The sequence below is a fragment of the Channa argus genome, chromosome 23 (genome assembly GCF_033026475.1).
Source record: "Channa argus isolate prfri chromosome 23, Channa argus male v1.0, whole genome shotgun sequence".
Taxonomy (NCBI): domain Eukaryota; kingdom Metazoa; phylum Chordata; class Actinopteri; order Anabantiformes; family Channidae; genus Channa; species Channa argus.
The window spans coordinates 3,743,841-3,771,035 of NC_090219.1; the positions used below are offsets into that span (position 1 = coordinate 3,743,841).

The 27,195-nt window shown below is 39.6% G+C and overlaps 1 protein-coding gene across 1 annotated transcript; it reads right to left on the minus strand.

Moving 5' to 3' along the window:
- Positions 1–331: 331 nt before the first annotated feature.
- cckbra (cholecystokinin B receptor a) lies at positions 332–26,890 on the minus strand. Its single transcript, XM_067493746.1, has 5 exons — positions 26,456–26,890; positions 17,038–17,286; positions 8,778–9,039; positions 3,445–3,572; positions 332–2,610 (listed from the first exon to the last, which is right to left on the minus strand). Exons 1-5 carry the CDS (start codon positions 26,598–26,600, stop codon positions 2,033–2,035), a joined length of 1,362 nt encoding a protein of 453 aa, XP_067349847.1. The 5' UTR covers positions 26,601–26,890; the 3' UTR covers positions 332–2,032.
- Positions 26,891–27,195: the final 305 nt, after the last annotated feature.

Here is a 27,195-nt window from a genome sequence, read left to right on the forward strand (position 1 = left end):
AAGACAGGAGGCAGAGCTGGAGGTTGCAGAGCTTAAGATGTTGAGGTTCTCTTTGGGAGTGACGAGGATGGACAGGATCAGGAATGAGTACATCAGAGGGACAGCTCATGTTGTTGTCATGATGTTTTGGAGATAAAGTCAGAGAGGCCAGATTGAGGTGGTTTGGACATGTTCAGAGGAGAAACTGTGAATATATCGGTAGAAGGATGCTGAGGTTGGAGCTGCCAGGAAGGAGGTCTAGAGGAAGACCAAAGAGGAGATTTATGGATGTAGTGAGAGAGGACATGAAGTTAGTGGGTGTGAGAGAAGAGGATGCAGAGGACAGGGTTAGATGGAGGCACATGATTCGCTGTGGCGACCCCTGAAAGGGAGCAGCCGAAAGGAAAAGAAGAAGAAGAAGAACATGTTTATACTTCTTTCGAACCAAAGCACACAAGCTAAATGAAATGGAAGAGGAAAACCAAAAAAGCATAGAGGCAGGAGGACAGTAAGAGGACTGTCCTTCATGACTCTTGCATAGAGACTGATAGCTAGCAAGGTGATGAGTGGAAAGTGTGCATGTCATAGTTGTGGTTTGTTTTAAAGCCATGCGTCAAGCATTTAAAAAAATCAACATACAGATTTTAAATGAAAAAAATCAAGCCACTAGTGAACGTAAGCTCCATTCATGTTGTTTTAAGCCCTGTCTTTCTATTAATATAAGATTCCAATGTAATAATTTACTCCTATAACACTATTTTTCACACCCACCTATTTTCTTTCTTACTTTGAGCTACATGCTTTGCACAGAGGTTCCTCATAAAACAAGTTTGTCGTTATTATTATTATCAAAGAACCGGTGATGTAGTGTGTAAGTGGAGACATTTGTTGTCAGTTTTAAAAAGGCAAAGCCAAGAGGTTCACACTGCAAAAGAGGGTCCCTGAGAAACACCTCATTAGTGAAAGCCTGGAAACAGGGGCTTTGTACTTAGGTAATGCTTCGAGTAATTGGCAGCACTGCAGCAGAAGGCAGAGAGAGCACATAAAAGACACCATAGAGATAATTGAGGAGAAAAGGTGAGTTTGACTAAAGCACTTTTCCCATGCCATTTGTAGCAGGGGCCGACAGGAGCAGAAAGCAGGTGCTTTTCATGGTTAGACCATCTGTACGTTTTCTGCTAATTCACATATTGATGTAAATATTTGCGTCAGTATTCAACTTGCATTTGTGGCAGTGCTTATTGTAAATCTCATAACCAAGTCATTTTTCATCCCAGTTTGTATGTTTGCTTGTGTGTTTGTATTAGTGCAGGAAGTCAGCTTTACACAAAAATGGATCAAAAGTAACACAATACGAGCTAAAAAAACTTATTCGGAGGTAAACAAGAAGCTTATCTAGAAAAAGCTGGACTTACTCAGAAGATCCAAAGCCAGCAAACCAAGTGTAACGTTCAATAAAAAAATTTTGATAGCTGAGGGAGAGAGAGAGAGAGAGAGAGTGATACCCTGAATGAATGAACATGAAACAACAACAAAAACAAAACAAAAATGAGGTCAATATACATACTGATTCATTACTGAGTTATTGAGTCCTCATTGTTCAACAGTATGTCAGAGGTGAACCTTTGGCACAATCAGAACATAAATACAGTAGTTTACACAGAATTAATATTTTCAGCGTAGTTATTCACTAAACTGTGCATCTTAGCCAGTGAACAAACTATAATGACAAACAAAGCTACACACAAACAGCACAGGCACTTGATGTTCTCTTTAGGATGCAACAAAGCAGAGACTGCCAATTAAACTGAAGAAAGAGAATGTCACTAACTGAAACAGCATTTCCCTGCCACACATTCTGCAGCCATGCACACAGCATTTGAACAAGACCTTTCAAAAAGGCCTCACAAACGAGGGCAGGGATATTACTCAGCACATGACTCACTGCATATTAGGATGAAGAGTGATAAACAGAAGATTAAAAAAACAGATGGTGAACACAGTAACCGCTACGCAACAGCCATTGAGGCGACCACCCCATTCCTCTCAAGGCTCAGCAGGTGCCAGTGGTGCTGACAGTGGTGTAGCTGAACTTAGACATGGATGTGGCCATTGACGTGGCCATAGAGGTGGCCGTGAGGCCGTCTTCCCCCCCCTCCCTCCTCCTCAACCACACGCACTTGCGGCAGAACCGGTTGCGGAAGCAGCAGGCAAAGGTGGACAGTAGAGCCTTGCGGAAGCGCGTATTCATGAAACAATAAATGATGGGGTTGACGCAGGCAGAGGTGTAGGACAAAAGGTGAATGAAGGAGATGGGGGCCCCTGAGAGGGCTTTGGAGGCCGATGTCGCGTCAAAGGCCTTCCAGGTGTTGGCTGAGTACAGCGGCATCCAGCAGATGAAGAAGAGTGCTACGATCACCATCAGCATGCGGATGACTCGCCTCTTGGCCTGCAGCTTAGCCTCCGAGGTGTTACTGCGTGCCCGCTCAGTCTTGACCTGGGTGACGCCAGAGGAGGCAGAGAGGGTGGGGAGCTCCACAGCGGAGGAGGGTTTTTTAGATACCTGGATGTAGCAACCATCATCATCATCATTCAGCCCTGCTACAGCCCTGCCTACACCGTTCTTCTGGCCTGTAGAGGGTCAGAATGAAAGAGGTAGTTTGAGGCTGTATGATGAACACAAGGCAATTTTTACTTATATAGCCTAGCACCAGATGCATAAACTGTAATGAAGTGAATCATATGAAGTGGGATGTTTTTTTATAATGTTGCCAAGTAGGAACACTTATGACACAAATAGCAAAGGTCCAAGAATTGAGCCCTGTGGAGTCTGTGTTTGTGTTAAGGTGGTGGAATTCAGCATAATGTAAAGTATTAAAGGCTTATTAAAGGCAGATTCAATGTCAAGGATGGAGGGTAGTTATTTGCTACCCCACAAAGAAAAATCCACTACATTTAGTAGATTAGCTGTCACTCCTGAAGGCTATTTTAGATCATCTCAATCTTGATGAATCACTCACAAGACTGGACGCCATGGAAACTGGGGCTATTGACGCACACAGTTACAACAGCACTTTACCTGAAGAGACCACATTTCTGCTCGATCTGACAGTTTTTTTTATTTTTCTATGGAAAATACTAGTTGTAAGGCTATGGAAACATACCACGCAGGCATAGACAAACATGGAGTTGGCTTTACAACAACTGTGAAGTATTTTTGGATGTAGCAGGTGCAGAATCTGTAGGTAGCAACATAATCTGTGAAGCTCTGCTTGAGGCAGAACTAACTAATCCTTCTTTGGAAAACAATGAAATATTTGTTTCCCTGAATTGCCTGAAAATTGTGGTTTTGGTTGAGGTTTTTTTTTCTTACAATTTACTGTTCATGTTTTCATCACCAGCAGGAGTAATAAATTCATACAAAAAGTATTTTGCAGTTTGGATTGAATTTATGATGGATCTCACCAGCGGTCTCTCTGTTCTGACTCAGTTCAAACTGAATGCCTCTGTAGAGCTCTCTGGAGATCAGACCGTAGGCTATAATCATCACCACTCCTGGGATGAAGAAAAGAGAGAACAGCAGCAGCACGTACCTGAAAAATAGTGCAAATGGAGGTGTAAAAAACTTACAGAGGGAGAAAAGTTACTACTTTAACCCAACCAAACACATACAACCCTCTGTTGCTACTGGCTGAAAAACTGGCTTTAGTGAAAAGATAATATGTCTACAGAAAACACATGGGAACAAAACAGTACAAAAATGTAATTTCTCTATGTTTTTCGTCATACACCTTCATGCATGTTTTGGAGCTGTACTAGAGGCCACACAGATGGTTGACACCTGCCGGCAGCATGCTGTCTGGCAAAATGTTGCTGTCTGCAGCATCCCAGGCAATTTCTAAAGCTTTTCCCTGCAGGCTCTCAGCACTCTGCGTTTTAACCTATCTTGACGCTTGCTCCATCTCTTCTTGAAATGTTTGTACACTCGGGGCGTTCTTGCTGAGCCCATTCTTGCATATATATACACTTTTAAATACTGCTGCAAGTTTGCTTACTGTATCAATAAGTAAACTTGCAGACCTGTGTACTATTTGCTTTTATCATTACATCACTTTCACATTTACAACTTTTTGGTGCATTACTGCATTATTTATTTAATGACAGTTGCATTAACGTGTAATAAGCATTTTTATGCTGTTATTTTGCCATTGCATTTTTTTGTAAATTGATTAATTTACAAATAAACCAGTTATTGTAGTAGTAAAATAAGAGTACTAGAAGGTTGGCAGGTGTGCAACAAACTCTATTATCCCTCTCTGAAATGAGTTTGAAGTAGACTAAAAGGGAAATACTAAGTAGAAATTGTTAAATATAAGACACGTGGTTACATACTGTACATCACAACAGTAGGAATGTATAAAAATGCATTTTACTAGATAATCAATGGTAAATATAATGTAATGTGATGTTTGTAGACATTTCCTGAAGCTTCAGGCTGTGCACACAGCTGTTTTCTGTTCTTAAACTTTTTTTTTTCTTCGCACGCAAAAGAATAATAATCATGGCTCCTGATTTTGAGCACCTCAAAGAAAACATTTTGAATTGCGTACAGTGCATTAAAACTCAACAGAACATTGACAGGTGGGGATTTTTGAACCATGAGTCAGTGTCAGTCTGCATGTATTGTATGTAAGACCTTCAGCATGGTATAGCTTTGTTTTTAACATCCCAGCAACAGTTCTAAAAGTAAATACATTTTATCTGTGAGTTAAGTGTGAGCGAGGTGATGTGAAGAGAGGAGGAGGAAAAGGGGGAGCACATTTATTGTAAGATAAAACTGGAACGAGGCACCAGGAATATACAAGAAAAAAACACTTTGATATCATAATAAATCTGTAGCATCTGCAGCGTCATTTCCCTTTTGATTTATCGTAATCAAGAGAATGCTCCTCTTAAACCATCAGTATCTGCGGTGCACATCAGTCAGCACATGAAAGGCTGGATTTTCATTCATTCTTTGATATTCTAATGTCTTTCTAGGCAACCCTCTGAACTCTGCACAGTCTCTTTTTTTCACTTCTCTTTTACAAAAAGGCTTCGGGCTTCAGTCGAAGCCTCTCATCAGCTGGTTGTTTGATATTGTGGAAAATCTGTTAAGACAAAAGCTGTCAGGAAGTGAACATGTTGTACGGGAACACAGCAAAAAATCTTGCTGGTTGATATTTGTGGTTGTTTTGCCTCAAGGGGGAAACCCAGATGGATAGAGCTAGAGCAGAGGGACACATGGCAAAAAAAGATGAATATTCATACAGCGCTCCCTTTTTCGACTGTTCCCACTAAAAGCTAAATGATTATAAGCCAGGAGAGATGTGTTTGGTTTGTATTATTCATCAAAGGAAACTCTATGCATATGTTAGATATAGCCTCACTACAAACACTAAGCATACCAAGCAACAAGTGGTTTGCAGACTTTCCTACCCTGACTATTGCCTCTCAGGTTTCATAAAGTCTTTATTTTCATGCTTGAGTCTTTAGTTTCTTTCTGCAGAAAGGCTGCAGGCCCTACTCAGTACTGACACATTCTCTGCAATAGTCCTGCAATAGGTGGGAAATATGTTTACAATACTTAATGTATTGTGGCTTGTTCTCAGTGGGATGTAGTAAATTACTCTATGGTAATAACATCAAGCATGAATTGTCATTCAATTTTTTAAGCCGCCGACATGACATTTGCTTTGGTCTTTCTCCATCTTGCAGACTCCTGCTCCCAGTCTGCTCTACAAAATTCTGGAAGCGCTTGTTTTTGGATCATTACACCCCCACTTCAAGACCTATGTTGTTAATACAGTGCCACCGTCAATCCGCCTCCCACTCGTGTTATGCAAGATATAAAGCAAACACACACTTCATGCTACACTAACCAACTGCAAACAAGGAAGGGACCACTGTCATGGAGGGGTTCAGAAGTAAGATAAAACACTTTAATCAAAAAGAACAACAAGCCATATGAAACAATGTAAGTAGTTGATTATGAGCCCTTAAGTTAGACTAACATTGTCATATATAGTGTTGCTTTATTCTTTAGTGTGAAAATACCTCCACTGCTCCTAACCTGTATCCTGATGTCTTTTTATGAAAACTGAGGTGTCTTATATTTCAGAATGAATGAACGGAGAAGAATACAGAAGATAAGGTGACCTAAAGAAGGCAATAAAGTGTTATACATTCTTAAGATTAATCTATATTTTTTTAAAGCCATGACCTAAGATAAATGTTAAATAGTTTTCTTATGCTGTTAAAAGGTTAGCTGCAGTAGGTATGTTTGCAGACTCAACTGTCAGATAGTTTCCATCCTGAACAGTATGTAGGTCTGAGCAATTATTTATTTTCATTAATTCATTTAATTTCCTTTTTTGAAAAAATACTTTGAATAAAAGCACCTGCCAAATGACTAAATGTTATATACAGTAAATGTCACATTTTGTAGGTAAACCACTCCCTGTGGTAACTAAATGTGTAACTGACAGGAAACCACTAATAGAAAACAGTGATGCAGGTTATATAATCTAAAAGAGCTATTTACATATCTCATGTACATAAAATGTTTTAATGAGGCAAAAGGGTAAATGGAGGTGAAGTGTGCACTGTAAGCTGTAAAATGTAAGTGCAATTGAATATTGGATGACAAAATGTATGTGAGGCATTCATAGACGTACTCTAAATGAAACTACTGATATCTGCACTTCAGATGAGATCAGAAACCTATTAGAAAACCAATGTTATAATCATACATTAAAAAACAGCTGCATCTTTAATACAAAGTATCTGTATTTTGATTTGTCATTTTGATTTGCCTCTGAGAATGAGATTATCATCCTACAGAGTGCTTTTACTGCAAAGATTTTTTCATGGAAAAGTCTATTGTGCCTAAAATTGTCAATGCACACTCCATGCATAATAATAATTAAATAAATGGGAAAATCATTACATTTGTGTTTGACATGACAAACTTGCTTCATTAACCACTTTATGAGTCTTAGGAGTTTTAATATCATTTGCTCATCTCAGTCAGTGATTTCCATCTAAACCTGAATGCTGTAACAACCCTATGAACTGCTTCATTAGGTGCAAAAAAAGGTGCCATTTTCACATAATGAGAAATAGATGAAAAGGGCGTTGCCTCTGTGCAGTCTATGTTTTAACCTCTAGCTTCAGTGTAAGTTAGAGGATGGTTCTGATGGGTGAAGATGAAACTGTGAATTAAAACTTGAAAGGTTCTCTTACTCTATGACACATCTGGACTCTTGACATCTGAGCCTCCACTGCCTTCCACCTCCTCGCCCTCCTCCTCGAGCAGACTAATTAACTAGTCTCCCACTGTCTCTTCTTTCTCAGTGAACAGTTTGAGAATTCTTTTAGTGTTGGACCACAAAAGGATGTCAAGCACAAAGACATCTACAGACTTTAGTTATGTTCCTGTTCTTCTTTTTAACTGCTGGTCATAGACTGAGCTACAAAAATTGCTGAGCACTGTGTCCCAGGGTGCACTGTCATATCTTGTCCTTGACAGCGTGTCCATCTGCTCGCGGTGCGTTTTAACAACAAGCCAGCTGTTACTGGCCCTCAGAGAGCATTCAAATGGCTGGACGATTTTCCTAGTGCTGAGCAATAGCAGCAGTAAACTCCTGATCCTCTTGCATAAATTCTATTCTTCCTTTTCCAGTTTATAGGAGCAGCGGAACAATCATGTTAATTCAAAATGATGGCAAAATGGTGGCATGCATACTTAAGCAGCACAGTAGTCAAGGCAGTCTCTGTCTAATGATCTAGTTTCTACTTTCTTTCCAAGCTCCTCTGACTTTTGGAACAACTCCTGCTATGCCGGAAGATGGATCCATTTCAAACTGTCTCTAATTATGCCTCAACAGGAACTGCCTGCTCACCTTTTGCAGTCTCTCACCTAATGATTTGGCTCCTTTTTTCAGACACCACCCCTCTAACAACCTGTACAGCCTCTGCCCTGGGGCTCAATCCTTAAATGACAAGAATTTAAAAGAACTCTCTCCATCATTATCCATACTATTTATGCCTCTACTAACTTCTCCTTTCCTCTCAGGTAAAATGAGAGAAGATACACTGAAGAGCAGTCACATCAGCATTTGAAATCTTCACAATGATATCAGTTGATTTAATGAAAATGTTCATATCCTGCTAAACACTGGTGGACCAACCCATTTTGATACATTTTTTTTTTTATTTGTTTGGAAGAGATGGATTATGTGGCACATTTCCAAACACTGACCTTTTTCCAAAAGCTCCTCTAAGAACAGTGTGGGTCTAAAAGTGCAGGAAATTTGAGCTATATTGCCAGAATGACCAAATCAGCATGCTATCTGTTTTCCAACTCTGAGCAATCAGTAGAAACTGGTCTGATTGCACTGCTTGAAAAATGAAGCTGGGGTCTGCTTGTCATGGTAATGCATATGTAAATTACACAATTACACTGTATGCAAATCACATTGTATTCTATTCACTGACTCCATCCATTCATCTATTAGCCATTAATGCCTGACGTAGTTGTGAAAGCACATCGCCCAATTATTGTCAAGCATATGAAATCTTTATAAAGTTTTCACAAAGTCTGTTTCTGTAAATGACTATTTTCCTTTATCTGACTTTTTTCACTTGCTCATTTTTTTTTCTTTCAGTGAGCTTGGCTTTTTAAAACTATGAGTACTCAGTGAGAGTAGTAATTAATGTGTCCGTCCTTGCTAGGAAGTAGTCCAACCTGCACTTACCACGTCTGCTCAGCTTGCCCGCTGGGCCAGGACAGACGACACATGTGCCCAACAGTACCATTGGTCTTAGGAAAAGACCTGAGGTTGCTGAACACTGGGTAGGGCACCATGATTAGCAGCGACACCACCCAGGTGACAGCGATGACACGGTAGGCATGGGAACGGGTCTGCCAGGCACGGGACTTCAGTGGGTTACAGATGGCGCTGTATCTCTCAATAGCAATGGCCACAAGGCTGAAGGTGGAGATGCTGACGGAGATTCCTGTGGGAAAAGAAGAGAGCAGTAAAGTTTTAGCAAGCTGGTGGAGGAGAACACAAAAGCAAGGTGTCTAGACAGCAACTGAGAAAGACTACCATGAAATCTAGTTAAGGTAGGAGAAAGAAGGTGGGACGAAGAGGGAAACTTACAAAGGTCACACAAGGTCACACAAGGACTTACATAGCATGCACTGACTCCATGTATGCTCCTTAGAGAATGACCCATTGTTAGTAAGCCACAACCATTACTGCAGGCGCTACACTCGGGACCAAATATCAAGTGCTGCATAATAAAAGTCACCCTGTGTTCTACGGTTGGAACATAACAAAAGGTGATTTGATTCTTTGAGTTGTAGCTGTAAGTAAAATAATTACTGGATGTACATTTTATATTTAAATTCATCTCAAAGCATTTGACAGTACAGAGTACTGTAGCAAACACTGACTTGCAATCAGAACTATTATTAACATCTACATGCATATACACAGTCACACCTTTCAACATATAAAACACAAAATGTGTGTTTCCTATTTATTGGCAGCATAAAATACAGCAGCAACTATTTACAAAGACAATGACAACACGCCTACAATACCAGACCCTCCCGGTTTTGGAGGATTTATAACGTTAGGGTGTCACATAAATGCCAAACTTCTCCCTCACCACAACCATCAATCAAATTACGATGCCATGTTCTGCTTCTCACAGTGGCTCACTAGAACCTTAGCGTTTTCCAAGGATGCACTAAGTTTCGATACAGGTCAAATTCCTGCAGAGACCACACGGTATTTGCATGTATGAATATGGATACTCTGCAAGATGAAAATTAATAAACCCACATCTGAGTGTCACTAGCAGGTACAAACCCCCCCACCACAGGAATAAAGGCACAGCACTGATCCTTTGTTGCAATGGGAAACAAAAGAGGATAATACCCCCTCTTGCAAGAACAGGGAGTATCCTGTCTTACCCACAGCTTTGCATTACCATTCAAGTGAGAAATTCGATATACATACTCCTATGAGCAGGTCACGATTAAATTTACAGAAACTGTAGTACTGTAAGTATTTGAGTGGCGGTCTGCTCTTTGGCTTGGTTAAGAAAACTGTCTGTGGGAGTATTATTTCGCAATCATCTCCCCTGCAAACCAGGGGTCTTTGTTCCTGTCTAATGTGCTATGTTATCAGAAGAAATCAAGAATGTATATTGTGTGCAACAACAAAAAAAAAATATGAGGACTGCTACCTATAGAAAAAACAAAAAGAAGAACTATGCAAACATTTGGGGGATTTGATGTGGAGTCTGATAGAGCAGAGTAGCTTCATCTCATTCCTGTGTGAATGCGAATACAGAAGCAGACATGCAAACTTACCCCACAACAAACAGAACATCAGCGTCGCAGGAAGATCTGAATGCCTTTTATGACTAACACCCACAAAGACTCTGCTGTAAATTATTAACCCTTTAAACACATTTGATCCTAATGACAAAAAATGTAATCTTCCCAAAAACTGTGGTAAAAATGGCAATGTTAATATTTTTCCTCTTTGTCTTGCTCAAGGACACTTCAACATGTGACTGGAGAAGGTCAGGATTGAACCAACAGCTGTGAGATTGGTGGATAACCGCTCTACCTTCCTGCACCACAGTCGCCCAAATGAATTTGGACACTACACACGCACACACCATCAATCCAACATCAGTAGTAACACACAAATATAATTTCTTTAGCAACGCACCCTAGAAAAAAAACCATAAAAATATTTTTTTCTGCATGCTTTCAATAAGATAAAGTATCTGGTGACCAAATATATAAATTCAAAAAACAGAAGACCAGTAGTCCAAAATGAAATCTTAGCATAAAGGGATGCATTAGTTTATCTTAAGATAAACCTAGACTGTTGGTTTTTGTGTAGCTCAGCCATTTTAGGCAAATTTAAGGAGCTGACAAAACAATTCTAAATTTTTTTTAAAATGAATATCCTCTGGCAAATTTGAGCTGTATTCATTAACACAGCCAAGATGGCTCGAAAATTAAAAACCTGAATGGCACAAAATGTCCCTAGGATGGCTTAAGGGTTCAAAAACCTTCACCTTTTTTTTCTCTTTTTTTTAATTGCTGCTGCACTGACATAAAACCAGATAGGATACTACGTCAAAACCACAACTACTGAGCCACTAACACACTGAGATGGAGAAGGTTAGATACATATTATACCTCTAGTAGTGTGTTGAGGGCCTCAGCCCTCAAACTGGGCATGCTGGTTTAGCGCAGAGGTTTTCAAAGTGTGAATTCCATATGTACTGCATACGAAACTTTTTGTACTTACAACTCCTTAAAAGACAAGAGAAACTTTTTTTTCAGATGATATTAACCACAATATCCATCACAAATAAACATCGATTCCTCTGCTTTGGAATCACATAAACAAAGTGTTCATTACGACTCTAGAATCATCAGGTTATTAAAGTTCTTCTCTGTCAAAAGCAACAGTATACAGTACATCCCGAATACACTCCCCTCAGTCTTGGGCCACAATTATCTACCAAGCTTGCTGTAAAGCACAGGATGGAGGTGCAACCCACTCATTACTTGACACAGTCCGGACCCAGTGTGCACTACCGGTCAACTAGAATAACCACCTCCAGCTCCGGCTGAGCAGAAGGAGGTGGGTGGAACAGTCAACACACACATATCTTAACAGTGTATCGGGACTGTACAAGTCTCGCACAATACGGCTCTCACACCCACACGTCTCTTTCAAGTGCTAAGCACAGACACAGAAAAAGACCAAATCACACATGGGGGGGGGGGTTCTTTTGTAGTTGCTTGAAGGTGGTCATGCCCAGCAAAAGCGTCGGCGCACACTGAATGTGGATATAAAGAACACAGAGAGGTAAGAATGCCGGCTTTTTTCTCTTTTCAAGCATGACAAAGATAAAGAATAATTAAAAAAAGCTATAAAAACCTATAAAAATAATGAGCAGCAGAAGAAAAAGAAGCATTATTCATACGGCACCTTGAGAAGTGCTTTATGAAGCCGTGGATTAAAAGACAAAGGCCATAAGAAAGAAAGCAGTTAATGCACCTGCATGTAAGTGCAGATAAATAAAATAAACACTACAAAGAAAACCTAAGCCTGGATTATTTTAATATTCTGGAAAATATACTTTCTGTCTTGATAAGAGTTGGATGAGAAGATCAACACCACTCTCACGTCTGTCTGGTAAATGTGAAGCTACTACACCCAAGGCCATTAGCTTAGCTTAGCGTGAGTAATGGAAAAATCTGATTGGCCAACACAAGTGACAAGGTAGCAGGTCCCTGCTAACTTTGAGGACAAGGAAACCTGAGTTCACGGTCATTATAAACAGATAAAATGTTTTTATTATGTACATTTAAGGTGTGTATTTAAGATTATTTGTCACACAGAAAGGTTCTTGAAATTTCTCCCAGTCTGGCCAAGTCTTGAGCTATGAGTTAAAAACGATACACAATAATTGGTGAACATTAGTGATGAGATTTCCTGTTTCCAGGCTTCTAACAAAGCTTAGCTAACCAGCTAGCTACTGTAGGAGCTGTAAGATATTTTTTAACAGAAAAGAGGCAAGAGTTTTATTAATCTTCACATCTAAACTCTCAGAATACAAGAGAGTTTAAAATTGACAGTTTTTTTGAAAGCCTGCAATCAAGGGCACAGGTATATCTGGCAAAACAGGAATACAGCAGTCGTCAAAACTGCCTGAGACGTTAGTCAAAAATGGGTAAAACTGTCTGGTTACTGTATTTTGGGAACACATCCTGATGTGCAAGTTATCAGTGCACGGAGAAGAAGAAAGAAGAGGCTCAGTAGAGGTTGAAGCCTGTGTGAAATAGAGCCGGGGGTTAAACTGAGTGATGTTTTCAAATCCACCAATAAAAAGACTGATATGTTGGCGATGTGCACATCCATACTGACAGGAAGTGCACTTCCAGGGGATTTATAGCACTCATACTCCCGTGATTTGAACTGATGATACAGTTGCAGGTAGTAGAGGACAGTTTAAAGAAATTGAGCTTTTTGTCTGAAGGATTATGTTCTTGTCCAGGAGCAAAAGTGCCAAATTCATCAACTTTTTATGTTTTTTTTTTTTTTTTTCGAGTTAAACATTTCAGTCCATGTCCAGTCCACCATCTGTATTATTGGTGATGTGGGAAGCCTACAATGATCTCAGATCAGAACTATGCATGGAACAAATTAGTGTGTCTTTAAAAACAAAACAGAAAATAACACTTAAAAAGATACAACAACAACGATACATAAATTAAACCTTTCCATGCATGGATACTGCAGATTCATTAAGTGCAATAAGAGAATTCTAGCTTATGAAATGATCAAAAGCATCTAAAATGCTTCACGACCACTGAATTGCTTTCATTATAATGTAATTACTTTAAGTACGAAGCAATAAAGACCCACAATCATTTTAGCCAAGTTGTCTGACAGCTGATCAAAGCTTAACTGACACTTTGCAGTCAGTCTGGACAAGGCACTTTCAAATTAATTACCAGTCAACTAACTAACCAAATACTCACATTTTCTCCCTGTGTTGTATCTTCACCTCTCAGGATGAATGAGCTCCAATCCTCTTTCTTGTTCATTAAACCTGAACACTCACAGTAGCCTGCTTGATAACTGCCTTTTGAGGGAAAGTGGGAAGTTTGCAGTGGAGTATCTCTCAGCACACTTCAACCTGTGAGAGGAGATTTGCATGTACATTCCTTAGCTGAAAACCAGGCCTGATAATTCTCAGCTCAGCATAATTTCCTGTTGCACTCAAGGACCTTTAGGGCATAACAAACTTTACAAATGGAATTAATAGTGTTATCGCTGTTAGATGCCCTTGCAGCATTTCTGTAAAGGTTCGCTAGAAGCCACAAAAACCCAAATTCAAATGTATTATGCAAACTGCATCCCAAGGGGAGTTGACAGACTGAGCTGGTAAGTACGACCATCAACCAAAACACAAACATGGATACATAAATGTGATTGACTAAACACATACACAAATGGAGACACTTAGAATATTACAACATCGATCTTATAACTGCCACTGAAACAGTACAGGGGCTTTGATTTACGTGGTTATCGAGCTGGCGACAGATGGATGGTTGCACGGGCAAATGGGTGACTAGAAGGATGGATGGGGTATTATATGTGTAATGGGTGTGTGCTAACAGATGAGTTTGCGAAGGGTTGATGAGTTTGCCCAGCAGATTGGCTGCAAAATCAGTGGGTGAGGATGGTCCCAAAGACCTTTTGTATTGACTAGTTGAGGCTGAGGCGTCACTCACGATGGGCTGAGATTACTCGCGGGAGTTGTGATTGATATGGGTTTATACATGCAGATGTGGATGTTACTAGATGAGCACATCCATCAGTCCCTGGTCAAAGACCAGGCCAAGTCACATGACAGCATATCTAGCAACCTGAAAAAAGCATCAGTGGACCAGATCAAGTTAAGAACAGGAGAAACAGCTGTTAAATGAAGGTAATCAGGCAGTAGCAAGCCCCAATTTTTCCTCCTTCAGTTACTCATTGTTAAAAGAAATAGGTCATTAATTTAAATGTAGTCTAATTAAATTGTTAATCATTGCATGTATTGTGCAAAAGGAATAAGAAGCTATTATAGGTTTTGCAGTCAGGAAGTAGCATTCATCACAGCAGCAGTGAAGAACATCCTAGTCGTTATTCACTGTTTAATAAAAGGCCAGTATTCATGTGGTTTATTTATTCATCCTTCCGCTATTGTTCATTATCAGTTAACCTTCTCAGGAACCTTTACCTTGAAGGAAATGACTAGCATAAAATAAGACAAAGCAGCAAAGTAACAAAAAGTTTGTATTTAAAGTCCGAGGCACATGGCCCCACTGCCCTCCTCCTTATCACAGCTCAGAGAGCACAGTAATTGAAAAGGAGACTTACCAGGCCTGTTCTCACAGATGGTGCAGCACATCTCTGAGACAATAATAGGATTGTGGACCTCGCCATTCAATAACTCTCCTCAGATATTCAAAGCTCAAAGTGAAGTGAAGAGAAAAAGTACTGCAGCAGATCTCTCAGTTTCTTTGCCATCTCTTGTGCTTCACTCTGACTCAAGCCTCACGTGGCACCTTGACTCTGGCCTGATGGGAGCCAGCTCATCGCTAAGTCACACTCCTGAAGATGTGTGACTGTTCGAGCACTTTCACCACGACGGTTACCTTCTGACAGGCAAAAAGAAGCACAGAGAAAAGCCTCTCTGAAAGACAGGCCCTTGTTAAAGATTGAGCAATTTTCAGGCAGGATTCTAAAGCTGGAGAACTGCTCCTGATCGGCTGCCAGAGCCAAAAAGAGGCCAGATTTTGATGCTGGAATAATAAAAATTCTATTAACCCAGCCAGAATGACCAGCTGAGTCTTATATAAAATATCAGATTCATTTAATTTCTCCTTTGTTCTTGTCAGTTCTGTTTAGTGTGACTGTGACTTGTGTGTATGATTTCCCAAATAATGGGCTTGTTTTATGCAACATTAGTTTGGATTTCATTTTGAAATGACAGCTTATAAGTCTGGTTTTTGGAGTTGTTCTCCCAAATAGAACATGTATGACACCACTTTAACCACTTTGAAGTATTTGTTGGTTAGTGCATAATCACATAATTCACTTGTAGTCCTCCCATTTTCTATTACATTTCCACTTTCATCATTACAGCTGCAATATGTAACTTAAACTAGTACGAGCATGAGACTCAAACTCAAGCCACTATGCTTCACCCAGTCCTCCCTCTACCTGCCTTGCTATGCTCTTCTACCATCTGATGTTCACGACCAACCCCTGAACAACCAAAAAACTGAAAAAATAAATAGGTGATCAGATTAGATTATATTGCCAAGGAAATAGTTGTTGACATTCGAAATGCACATCCACACTTGTAAGGAGGTAAATGGGGGGAAGCTGTAGCTCAGTTGGTAGAGCAATTGTCCATGAACCAAAGGGTAAGTGGTTTGATTTCCAGTCCTCCTGGTTACAAGTGTCACTGGGCTAGACACCGAAACCCTAAGTTGTCCTTAGCGTCTGCTAAATTGTAAGTAACTTTAAGTAAAAGCATCTGCTAAATTAGTAATTGTAAATTTTAATCATAAATGACCTGACACCACATCCTCATCTTTACCTATTAGATACTGATCTAATAACTCAGCATTAAAACTTAATGGAGCAAACAACTAAACAGAACATAAACTGGCTACTAGCAAATTAAAAGGCAGACTTCACTAATTTTCAACATATTAAGGCTCTTAGTCTGGGAAGAATGTACATTTATATGAATAGTACTAATCTTTCTTCCATTTTCCCTATAATAAAATTCCTCTCTGCTTCAACCTTTTCTCATTGACTTGCTCCTTTACGTTTTCAGAAAGAAGGAGACTCATGTTTTAGTATAAGGGAAAGCAGTGGCGTAATGCCATTCACAGAGTACATGTAATCTGTAAAAACTATGCACAAGACTGTTCTTGGGGTAAAATGACTTCCTGTAGGAGAGTCAACAAATAAGATTATATTAAGTGCACAGACATGAGTGTGATATCAATCTTATCTTACTCTTTGTAGGAGAGAATAGAAGCATATTTCCAGGAATGCTGCCTCATTCCTGTAATAACATTAAAATCCATATGACATTCCTGCAGTGTAATAGTGTAGCTACATCTAAAACCACATGAAGTTCCATTGTGGAGAGGGGCTAATCTAATCAGCTTCACTATGCACTGTTATAGTGGTCAAAGTTTGCAGACAGAAATGCAAGCTGGGCTGTGAACAGGCCTTAATGATATTCATTGTAGTATGAAATATTTAGTAAGTTGCAGGCAGACGCTGGTCACAAGCAGCAGATGTGAGCTGACCGCACACAACACAGCACAATCGAGATACAGCAGACCATATATTTGTAGCTGGAAAGTAAAAGAATTTACAGTATCCTCACCCATAAAGTAGGTGACAGTCTTGCACACAGCAGCTCCAAAGATGAAGTCCTCCAGAATGTTGGGGATGAGAGTGAACGGCATGCAGAAAATGGCCATCATTAAGTCGCTGACCGCCAGCGACAACAGGAAGGAGTTGGTGACGGTCCGCATGCGCTTGTTCAGCATCAGGACCACGATGATCAGGAGGTTGCCAAAGATGCTGAGCATGAAGATGAGCGAGTAGAGCAGGATACGCAGCGAATCCATCTCTGGCAGAGACAGGGACAGGACATCATTTATGAGATTTGTTTTTGTATACATTTCTGCTCATCAATTATAGGAAGGAAGCACATTTGCACAAGTGAATTACCAAGTACACCAAATAAATCAATTGGACACGATATCTTGTTGTTTGTCTTTCAAAATAAATGCATCAATTTATTTCATTAAAATCTGTGTGTGTGTGCAAGTGCGTACCTTTTGTGATACTCACAAGAGGCAAAATGTGCTCAAGGCTCCTGGGACCAGTAATCAACAAAGCAATGGGGAAATGAACAAATAAGGTGGAAGAACACAGTTGATGCATTAACTGAACTGACCAGATTCTAAAAGCCAAAATTAGTGTTAATTCTTTCTTTATCTGTTTGCAGATAAAAGGAAGTAACTCGTGCAACCTACTGAATAAATGCCAAATTAAATAATAATGAAATAATAAAACAGAAGACAAAAAAGAAAAATGTGAGTAAAAACATAATGACGTCAACCCATAAAACAGGTTGTCCACATGGGAAATAGGACTCAGGGTGCCTAAGCAACACCTACGTCTTTTCCAAAACACAATAACATAAAATCATCTGCATCCTAACTTGTGCTAGTGTCAATTTTCCTGCTTGTCCCATGGGCTAAACATTAACACAAACCATGCTGAAAGAAAAGGAAAAAAGATAAATGTGTAAGTTTCAACGCATTAACTGTGTGCGTGCTTTTTTAAGTGACGCAGGCATAAAGAAATCTGAGCACAATTTAGAACTACTGTAAGTGTGAACAAGGTCAAAGAGATATAAAATGAGCACAAAGAAAAGCTATTGTCCAAAAAGCTATTTAAAGTAACCAAAAAAGAGAAAGGGGCACAAAACAACCTGCAATGCAAAACCACAGTAAAACACAAACCTACAAGCAGTTGCAAGGGGTTCAAGGCCCTTTTTTCCATGTTTGCAATAAGGGCTTAATTCTGCCCATCCAAATACATTGTATACACGTTTAATTTCATATTAGATACATTTTTCAATTTGGTTCTAAAATATATGTGTTTTGTATGGTTTCGTTCTTTCAGTACCACCATACAGCTGAGCATCAGTGAGAACAGAATGGGGCAGCCAGAGGGATTCTGGGATGCTCCCTTTACTCACACCGGCCTGTCAAAGCAAGTCTGTTTGAGAATGAAAGTATCCGACAGGACAAGGTCGGGGCCGGCCATGCGCCGCGCTGACTGAGTCCTCCGATTAAAGACAGCGACATGGGAGAAGTCTAAAGGTCTAGAGCAGCAGCAGCAGACCCTGCAGACAGTGTGCCTTGAGGCACCTTGAAGGCAGGAGTGCAACCACGACACAAACAGCAGTGTTTGAGCACTGGGGTTAATGCTCATATGTGAAGAATAAAATGTATTTTTAGCCAATGATGCAACGACAGGGTATTTATTTTTATAGACATAATTGCATATTATCCACCCACGCAGATGCACAACTTGAATCTCAGTGCTTTCTAAATAAAAACACATCTGAAACACAGTAATAACTCATGTAGGATTTCAGAAAGGACTTATTAGTATAACTATTATTAACCGTGTTGAGATGCTTAATAACTGTTCTAATCATTTCGATATGAAGTTAAAAGAAACACCGTATGTAAGGAGTCCTTCTCTCTGTTCCATGCTATTATACTTTTTGAAAAGTGGTCAATACCAGGTAAAAATGTGGCATTTATTGGATCACCTGCAGAGGAGCTAAAGGGTGAAGATAAAAGCAGATGGGGCCTGGACTTTGGACCTCGGATACTACCGGATGCATACTAATCATCTCTGCCACCTGAGAGACTGCAAATATAAATTATTCTTTTGATGAGATGTGAGAGCCATTTCATCAGCTAAACATTGACACTGCGGTTAAGTTAATGCAAGGAGCATCCACATTGTTTTAGGGAGTTAAAGAAAAATGTGCCACACAGGTGACAAGTTTGACCAGATTTGCATTAGCAGACGAGAGTTATATAAGATGTGCATAATCAGCACTAACTTGTGAAACTTCCAACACAAGCACCAGGCAGGGAGCTCCCACTTGTTCAGCAGCTTCTATTGTGTTAGATTTTGTACAATCCAGCCAAGTGAAAATGGATTTATCTACTCACTGAGCACCAGCGATGGGTTGGCTCCCTTGAGCCTAACCACTGCAGGACAATATGCTTTGGTTGCTTTGATTCCCTCAAGCATGACAGCTGTGTTCAACTCCACAGGCATCTATAAATACATCACAGATAAAAACATGCCGTTCACCTCGGAGATGCTCATGTGCAGCCGGAGTTGCTGACTTGTATGTTGTGGTCGTGTGTGTTTATTTAACATCTGTTTGCTATCTTCTTACTGTGTATTCAATGGGCTGCTGCAATGCAAGCAGTAATTATGTTTCGCCTTAGGCATCATGTGATGTTTCATCACATCCCTTCACTTTGTTTTATCTTCAGGAAAAGGTTTAGCACAATTTTATAGGCACTGCGAGACACTTGAAAGCTTTCATATTCACTGATTGTCATGGCACAAGGTGAGTTTTTTAAAACTTGATTGGCAGAGCAGATATTCATTATAAAACATGAAAAAATGACCATTAATTCCTTATAGTGAGCAGTAATAATCTTTGGGGTGATATGATTGCAGAGAATCTTTTTAATCACAACATTGCCAGGGGGCTGTATTTCATACTGAGCCCCAGTGAGATGATGAAATGTTCTAAATTGTTAGAAAAGGCTGTCAGCTCCACCTAAATCTGATGTTATCCCTAATGACAAGGGAGAATAAAGCCCTTTGGAAATGAACCTGTGAATCAGCCGCCATGAGTCAGGAAATGAGTCTGAAACTTGTCAGAGTCAGCAACTATTTCCCTTTGCTGAAGTACCATTAAAAGCAACGCGTACACAACTATACCTTAACTCTGCATCACAATCTCCCGCAGTCTCCAAACTGCATGTTTTTCCAACCAACCATCTATTTTCAAACATATTCAACATATTTGCATATTCTTAACTGAAGGTCCATGAGCCTTATCCAGAATTTAAAATTACATCTCACAGTTTTCATTAGCAGATGGAGGTTTCTCAGCTGTCTTCAGTTTTCATAACAGGTGGCTGAATATGGGAGATCGCAACACCTGTCATAACCCCTGTCTCTGTTTAAGGTAGATTTCTGGACACCCTGTTTATCATCTGCTGCTGAAGATGCTAAGAGTGTGCTGATAACTTAAAGTATTGGAGCAACCTGCAAATAAGGGCCATAAAGAAGACTATAGTAGTCATAGTAGTATAGTAATAATACTATATCTGTTTACTTAAGAACTCCACAGGGTAACTTTAACCTTTATAAATGGATGTAACGCTGATAAAAGGCTACGCTGTACAAACATATTGCTGTCGTGCAATTTTTGGTTTTGCAATCAATTATGTTTGGCAGCAGTAATAATATAGTTTGTTAAAACATTTCCATTATCCTTTAAGACAAACTTCTTAAAATGAAATTTACATTTTAATTAACTAATACACGTATCATTCTTTGATTTTTCTATGGGCTTACATAACATTTTCCTATATACAGTAGAAAGACAATATCATCTCCGTGACGGAAGAGAAATGGTAACATTAAAGATAAGCGGATTTTGGTCCTTATAAATTTACAATAAAGTAACTTGCATTTTAGTATTGCATTTTTTGGTGGTTCATTCACAAAATAGGAAGACTTCTTAATGTCATCCCACCTTATTCAATGATTTTGGCAACAAGGTGATTTAAAAACAACATACTGATATTTACCTTTTATGGTTTTCATCTGTGAAATGGGTTTTGCACTTGATTCTTTTTTTTTTTTTTTTTTTGGTGTCAACATTCATTTTCCCATAACCATTAATGGTTGCATTTTGGAGTTATTTCACTCTCAACTAGTAAATACTCCAAATTGTGAATAAACCACTAGAAACACACTTGGTATGAATGTTTCCTCAGAGTGGAAGGTTGCTTCTGATGGCCGATTTGTATCCACACTGCCAATAAATCAGTGTCTTACATCACAGAGCACTTAACAGCTCTGGCTCTCCCTGTCATTCATCCACTGCTGCGAGAGTTAAGCATACGCACAAGTAAGTCCAGAGCGTTGACAGCATGCCTTGTTTTCACGAAAGATTCAATCAAAAGATGGAGCTCTGGACATGGAGCTTTGAACCTCTTCATATTCAGTTCAATCACATAGGAAAAGCAGGATCACTGAAATCCAACACTGATTCCACCTTGTGGATCTCAATCGGCTGAAAGGATGAAACTGAATCAATGACCTTTATATAAACATCCCCACTCAGGGTAATATATATATTGATTATGATTCTGATTGATTTCAGATGTAACCTGCTGGCCTTCCTTTTAGGCTACATGACTGGCTCTTAAGAGTGGCGGCCAATGAATCCTCTGACAGCAGCTTACTGTAGAGCACAAAGAGCAGAAGCCCATCTCTGTATCCTAATGAGTCAACTTACTGTTACAGTCAGCACAATTCACCTCAATTACTCTTTCCACAATGCCAGCCCATGAGAGAAATACATTGATCCTATATTACTCGGAAATTTTTAGAAGTTGGAAAGAGCTTCAACACTAAACTCAGCACATATTCAAATACCCATGGGGCCTTGTCAGACGTGGACACGTTGAGTCCATTAGTTCTCCTTTTCACATCTTCTTAAACATATTTTAAGACAATAAACTGAGTATCCGGCTCACCCAACAATAACCTTCGCTATGAAGCAGGAAACTTGAGAAGACACTGGGAATTATCGGGCAATGGGCTATAGCTGGCAGATAACACATGTGCAGTAGGTGTGAGCTCATGTCTATTTAAAGTAAAGCGTTTAGCAGACAAGCTGAGATTTACTGCACTGCAGGCTCTCCTCAGGGTAAGATCGCCAGTAAATCCCCATCCTCTCTGCTGTCTCCACAGCTACAATATCCAAAAAGAAGATACAAGCTGGCTGCCAGCTGTAAATCATAATCACACCCCGTCCACTTTCTCAGTGTGTATACAGATTACTACAGTATGTTATATTATATTTCTGCATGTGTATGTGTTTCCTTAAGAATAAATAAGGAGATGAACCCTACATTGTGAACTCAAAGGGAAATATCCGGTTGAGATCTGCTTTCTACAGGTAATTAACATTTTAAAAATCCCACCTTAAACCCCCTCTGTGGTGAAGCTTTCAATAAAAACTACATGTAAATTATCCATTACACTATTTTTACTATTTACTATGTTTTTGACTCCCTTTTACTTCACACATACAACTATTTACATTTTTCAGACACTTCCACACAAAGTAGCTGCTGTAACCATCACAGTGAGTGTAACAGGCTGAGACAACTGTCACTCAAAGCCAAACAAACCTCCAAACAGTCCTCTTCCAGTTTTGAAAATCTCATTAATGAAGCGCTCATTTTCACTGCAAATGAAAGAAATCAATTTCCACCAATAGGGTTAAATTACCTAAAGTAACCCTTAAATTGTTGAAATTGATTACACGGGAGTTTCCTCATTCACTCCAGTTCAATCTCTTTGGAATAACCTTGTAGCTATTCAAAGAGCTGCATTTTAGGGATTACTACATTCAATTAAACATTTGGCCGCAGTGTTGGCCAATTGAGTTCTATAAATTACTATGTAAACAAAACCAACAGTGAGGCACCAGTGATTCCAAAGGGGACATCATGAATCACTAATTGGACTTTCTCAGTGCCGCAGAGACCTTAAATTCACAGAGCGGAAATCGATCTTCTATATTTCTAAATCGTTAAACATCCTCATTGTGTTCTGTGGCTGCACAGGGGTTGAGAGCCCTATAAAGTGGGGCTGTTTTTGTCACATGACCAACAGTGCAATTAGCCTCTTCTCATAAGCACTGCCTCTGACTGATACTAGACAATCCGATAAAACTGCAGCTCTGCCTCCCTCCACTCATTGGCCATAGCGAGTTAATTAAGCCGGTGCGCAGACACAGGGCATTACAGATCAATACAGCTATTGCATGGTTGAAGAAGCGCGGCACATGTTTGATAGACATAATGAGTGCTTTCATACTCTCCAGTCATCACTGCACCCCCTCATGGTTTGTGATATAAATAGTGCTTTCATGGAGTGAGCTAATGAGATAAATATATACAGTATAAAGGCTGTGATCACTTATTGATATTTCTTATTAAATCTCCACAACACACACGGATTTAAAACTTCTATGTACTGCTTTGTGCACAAGAGGCAGCAGCTCATTACTAGCAAGGAGGAAGCTCCAAATATTTTTCCACACTCGTGCCCGTGTGTGTACGTGCATTGTGTTGGGCCGCACCAGGTTGCTTAAGATTTTTCCAATTATTTCATCTGATTACAGTGATCATGTTATGACAAGCTACATCACCGTGCACACACCCAAAGGGAACAAGAGGCTAATTTCTTCAATAAGACACCTCGTTGTAGAAATTGATTAAAAATTAGAAACTCCTGAGTTGGCTACCATACACACACACATACCCTAATACTGAGCATGCATTACAGGGCTTGTCTGCAGTAACAAGTCTCCCTGTCTCGCTCTCCTTTCTATTTCAAACACAGAGCCCGAGGCAACTGGCAGGTTTCTCTCTTAAAAATGAAGCAGTGTTCATTCAATGCTTATTAGATCCACTTCATGATAACTTATCTCACATGCGCTCAAAAGGACAGCGTCAGCTCAGCAAAGTGCCACTTTGAATCAGCGGAGAATGGAGAGCGTCTGGGCCGAGGTAAGGTGCAGCTACAGATGTTGTTCCACATAAGTAAGGCCAGAATGATTATTATAATCATGTTTGTTTCATTTTGGGGCTGTAAAAGTTCTATAGCTGCTCTATACTGCACACAAGAAATGGAGCAAAACAGTTTCCCCAAAATTACCATATAGATAGAGACGGATGATGTTACTTTGGGTATACACATTTTAGAAATATTCACCTTTATTTTTGCAGAGTCGGACTTCTATATGGAATAAATGTATAATTTGACTTAGAAAAGAGAACAGGGAACACCTACATGTTTGCATGAAATGTAACAGTGACTCACACCACTGCTTCATTTTGCCAAGTAGCACCATTAAAAGTAAGCCAAGTGAACTAATAATGGTTTCTGTTGGCAGTGTACCCATAGATATATAGAAAACTATCACTGGATTGTTTGATAATGAAAGTGAAGATGAACTAAAAATGCGATTATTCACTAGCAAGTCCGCTGATATGAGAAGTGTAGTCACTCTATTATTTCAAAGCCGATTTACGGAAATGTATTAGCAAGACTAACACACTTTAAAATATGCAGAATTTGTTTTTTACTATTTTCTGACATTTTTAGACCGACCAAGTAATTAATCAAGAACATAATTATAAGCTCTGTATGTGATCAAAAGCTGCAAATTTTAGTTTTATTTTAAGTTACACTCTTGTTGTCTTGGTGTTTTGCACTCAGTGCTTCTGAGCATGGCCTTTCTTATTAAATCCAAAGAAGCATATTAAAACATTTTCAAAGATGCTTTTAGACTAAATTGATGTTAGTGTTTCTGTACAAATTAACATGCAACACTTCCTGTTTATTTCCTATTGTTAACTATCAAATGAAAGGTTGTTTGAGTTTCAGAATTATTGCTTAAAATACGTAACGTTTGTACACATTTTCACATTATAACCTACAAAATAAACGTAAAGCAAATATGATATTGTTGTTCATTGAATCAAAAGCTCAATCTGTTTTTCAAGGAAAGGGTAAAATATCCAATTTAATCAATCAAAGAGTGGTAATTCCACAAGTGACAAAGTATCACATCTGAGATCAGGCTCGTCTTTTGGCCTGAAAGGAGACAGCAGAGAAGTAATAGGTCCCCTAAGGATTAAAGAAAAATAGACAATGTCACCACAGACGTGCGAGAGAAGGAATGAGATGGGAGGCAGTGATCTGTCTGAAGGACATTTCTCTTGGTCAAACATCACATCCCACAGTGCTTGATTGCTCTCCAGGTTGTTGAACCTACAGTATAGTGCTGCTGCTGTTCATGGCATTCTCCCATATAAAGTCAATAAAAGTAATGCAGCATAGATGGAGGAATGGCTGTGAATTATTTATTGGAGGAAGATTTGAAATTTTCTCGATGCCGCAGCAGCAGCAAAGGGGGAGAAATGTTTGGAATGAACTATTGCCCACGTTCAGACGTCATTTCCTGATCAGCCTACACTGGTGACCTGACAGCACCCAATCCTCAGGGGCCTCATCTCCTCTGTTGTGGGATTTAATCTCCTCAGCATTTTCAAAATAAACATTCTGAATTAAACTGCACACCCAAACCCTGCTGCTTACTCAGACTGTGGCATTATTGCTGCACAGAGGACCAGCAGTAAATTGGGAGGCTTTGTGATTGATTGCATAGACTGAGGGTGAGGAAGGTGATATAACAGCTGCTGATTGCAAATCATTTTCTAGTAAAACATAGAATCACACTGGGAAAATCGAAAAAATAATCAAATAGAAATACAAACATCTCCAGTAATGGATTGTTTGTGATAATATTGTTTTAGGTCTGCAAATTACATATTCAAGCAGGTAATCAATCATAGCTGACAACTTTTAATTGAGACATTACCATTATGCTGCAATCAAAAATAATACATCATTTCTACCAAGAGGGTGGTGCTTTTATTTTGTCGGAAATATTCACAGTCACATGTATATTTGTTATTGAAAGGGGAATTTAAAAAAAAATTAATTATCATTCCAGTGCCAACATTTGGGCAATTTAGAAAGAATAAAGAGAGCAAACATGCACTGATTCCCAGTCCTGATTAGCAGTTAACACATCAACAAGGGACCTTCCAAACAAACACCTTGTTGGTTAATAATATCCCATATGTCTGGGCCAGATGTTACTGTACCTGCTGCGTAATGGAACCACTTGGAGACAATCTGAAGCATGAATATAGTTTTAAACCTCAGCTTGCGTTATTCATGGAAGAAATCTTGGTGTAGAGAAGAGAAGAGAAGAGAAGAGAAGAGAAGAGAAGAGAAGAGAAGAGAAGAGAAGAGAAGAGAAGAGAAGAGAAGAGAAGAGAAGAGAAGAGAAGAGGGAATCTTACCTTTTGCTCTGGTAGCCGGTCTTGGGAGGACGGTACCGTTGGTGCAGCTGATGTTATACTCGGTAACTTCCATGCTCAGGTTGCCCTTCTCCCCACAGCCCGCCGACACCTCCACCACACTCCCGTTGTCCGCCTGCAGAGCCATCCTCTCTGTTGACAGGGGACTTTTAATATCACCGCTAATGACACCTGCACGGGCTGGGATCAACTTGCCGCCGTCGCCTTTTTCTTCATGACAGCCGGGACTAGGGGCGAGGTGAAACTTGGACAAAGCCCAAACTTGAGTTTACCGATTGTAAAACCATAAACCGTGAAACAGTCACAGTGCCGCGTGTTAACTGGTGTGAAGTCTTGAGGGAAGAGGCACCGGACTGAAGCCCGACTGTGGAGGAATGAGGCAGCGCTGCTAAGGCAACTGAGGAGCTTCTCTCTCTCTCTCTCTCTCTCTCACACACACACACACACACACAAAAACACACACACTTACACACACACACACGCTCACACATACTCTCTCTCCCTCTCTCTATTCAGTTCACGCCTGTTACTGCACAGTTTAGGAGAAGCAGAGCATTAATATGTTGCTTGTAAACAGGGGCAGATCTAGAAACGTTTTATTAGGGTGACCACTCTCAAAATAGGGTGGCACGTTTGGAAACTTAACTTAACTTTTTGAAAATTAACAAAAATGTATATTAATAGGCTAATGTGTTTATGAAGTGTTTGTTAAGATTTCAAAT

Excerpts from the sequence above, each read along its gene's own strand:
- cckbra (XM_067493746.1), bottom strand. The coding sequence starts at position 26,600 with ATGGCTCTGCAGGCGGACAACGGGAGTGTGGTGGAGGTGTCGGCGGGC. Across the intron at positions 9,040-17,037 it reads GACTGTCACCTACTTTATGG|GAATCTCCGTCAGCATCTCC; the intron begins GTGAGGATACTG and ends CTTTTCCCACAG. Across the intron at positions 3,573-8,777 it reads GGGCAAGCTGAGCAGACGTG|GTACGTGCTGCTGCTGTTCT; the intron begins GTAAGTGCAGGT and ends ACTATTTTTCAG.